The sequence below is a fragment of the Sitophilus oryzae genome, unplaced genomic scaffold (assembly GCF_002938485.1).
Source record: "Sitophilus oryzae breed Bouriz unplaced genomic scaffold, Soryzae_2.0 scaffold_1701_pilon_pilon, whole genome shotgun sequence".
In the NCBI taxonomy this organism is placed as follows: Eukaryota; Metazoa; Arthropoda; class Insecta; order Coleoptera; family Curculionidae; genus Sitophilus; species Sitophilus oryzae.
In genome coordinates this window covers 357,281-358,836 of record NW_022146393.1, presented here as the reverse complement: position 1 = coordinate 358,836, position 1,556 = coordinate 357,281, and the positions used below count along the sequence as shown (strand labels likewise).

Here is a 1,556-nt window from a genome sequence, read left to right as displayed (position 1 = left end):
CTATGAAACTGCTACAAAGTCTAATAATAATACTAATGTTTTTGCACCTATTATAGGTTCATTTAATTTCAATTTAAATTCAGCATCTTTAAATTCAGCGTCTTCAAGTACCGCAAACCCCAACGGAATCTAAACATAATAATTTTTATAACTGTGTTTTACACTGCAATTCTTCATGTAATTTTTAATTTCTAATATTATAAGTTCTGTTTCATTTTATTGTTTCATTTTTAAATATATTTTTTTAATATGTTCAAATAAATGTTTTTAAAAAATCCATGTATTTTGACTTGTATTTTCATGTTTCTTATTCGGGAAATATTCTACAGAATTACACTCGTGCATCAAAATCACCGATAATTTTTCATGAGAGCATGTTGTCTAAAAACTGCATGAGTTATGAATATAAACGAATGCTGTTTTTTATTGACAACATGCTTAAATGAAAAATTATCACGCCACTTGGGTAATCAAGCCCACTTGGGTAATTACTTCCGAAAATTTAACTTTATAAAAGTATTTTTTTTTCAAATACATCAGCATCAGCAACAAGTTAGGCATCTGTATGGAAACCACAATTTTCCCTACTTGTATTGATCAGTAGGAAGAGTTTTGTAATTACTCTTTCTTCAAGCAATAACCTAAATATATTAAGAAATAATGTTGAATTATTTCAAATATGATATACTTTGTATTCCCAAATCTCCTTAAAAATATCTTTGAAAAAATCCTACCTGGCACTTGGGGTACTGCTCTTCCGCCGGTCTTTCCACCTTCCACCCCAACAGCGGCGGGATGCAGATCAGCGCCGACAACACCCAAACTGCCCCTATCATCAGTACCGCCCGCATCGGCGTGCGCTTCTTCAGGTACTCGACCGCCTGCGTGATACTCCAGTACCGATCCAGCGAGATCAGGCACAAGTTCATGATCGACGCCGTGCTCAGCAGCACGTCCATGGCCGAATGCACATCGCACCACCACGCACCGAAAATCCAATAGCCCATCAGTTCGTTGGCTAGGGAAAAGGGCATTATTATCAGCCCTAGGAAGAAGTCCGCGACCGCTAAAGATGCAATAAACCAGTTCTGGATGTTTTTTAGAGCTTTTTCTGTCGTGATTGCGATGATTACTAGCATATTACCCACGACCACCACGATCATGAGGATGGTTACGACGATGGAGGCTACCACGATTTGGGGAAGCGTGTAGCCGCTGGGGTAGTGGGGAACGGCGAGGGTCGCGTTCGAGATGATGGAGGAGTTGACGCTGCCGTTGTCCGCTGCGGCGAGGAGCAGAGCGTCTTCGACTGCTAGAGCGGTGCGTGCCGTCAAATTGGCCAGAGCCATGAGTAGCGTTATATATTAATTATAATATTTACAAAGTTTTTTTTTGTTAATATTGGTCCCTAATCGACACTATTTACAGAACCCGTATTGACCGAAACTTGTGCCGTCCTTCGTCTTCTGAGTCTTCGAAAGAGACGTGGACGTTTGGAGAAGGGGCAACTAAACCATAGCAGAACCGAGAAAAAGAGTCGCTCGCTGCCGGCGCGG

The 1,556-nt window shown here is 40.6% G+C and overlaps 1 protein-coding gene across 1 annotated transcript; it reads right to left on the bottom strand.

The window, feature by feature from the left end:
* LOC115881194 (alpha-2C adrenergic receptor-like) lies at window positions 1-1,349 on the bottom strand. The gene is made up of 2 exons (XM_030898602.1): window positions 735-1,349; window positions 1-129 (listed from the first exon to the last, which is right to left on the bottom strand). Exons 1-2 carry the CDS (start codon window positions 1,347-1,349, stop codon window positions 1-3), a joined length of 744 nt encoding a protein of 247 aa, XP_030754462.1.
* Window positions 1,350-1,556: the final 207 nt, after the last annotated feature.

What these genes read in the sequence shown, in the direction of transcription:
- LOC115881194 (XM_030898602.1), bottom strand. Translation starts at nt 1,349, where the DNA reads ATGGCTCTGGCCAATTTGACGGCACGCACCGCTCTAGCAGTCGAAGAC. An exon ending in AGCAGTACCCCAAGTGCCAG is followed by an intron (nt 130 to 734) that starts GTAGGATTTTTT and finishes TATTATGTTTAG; the next exon opens with ATTCCGTTGGGGTTTGCGGT.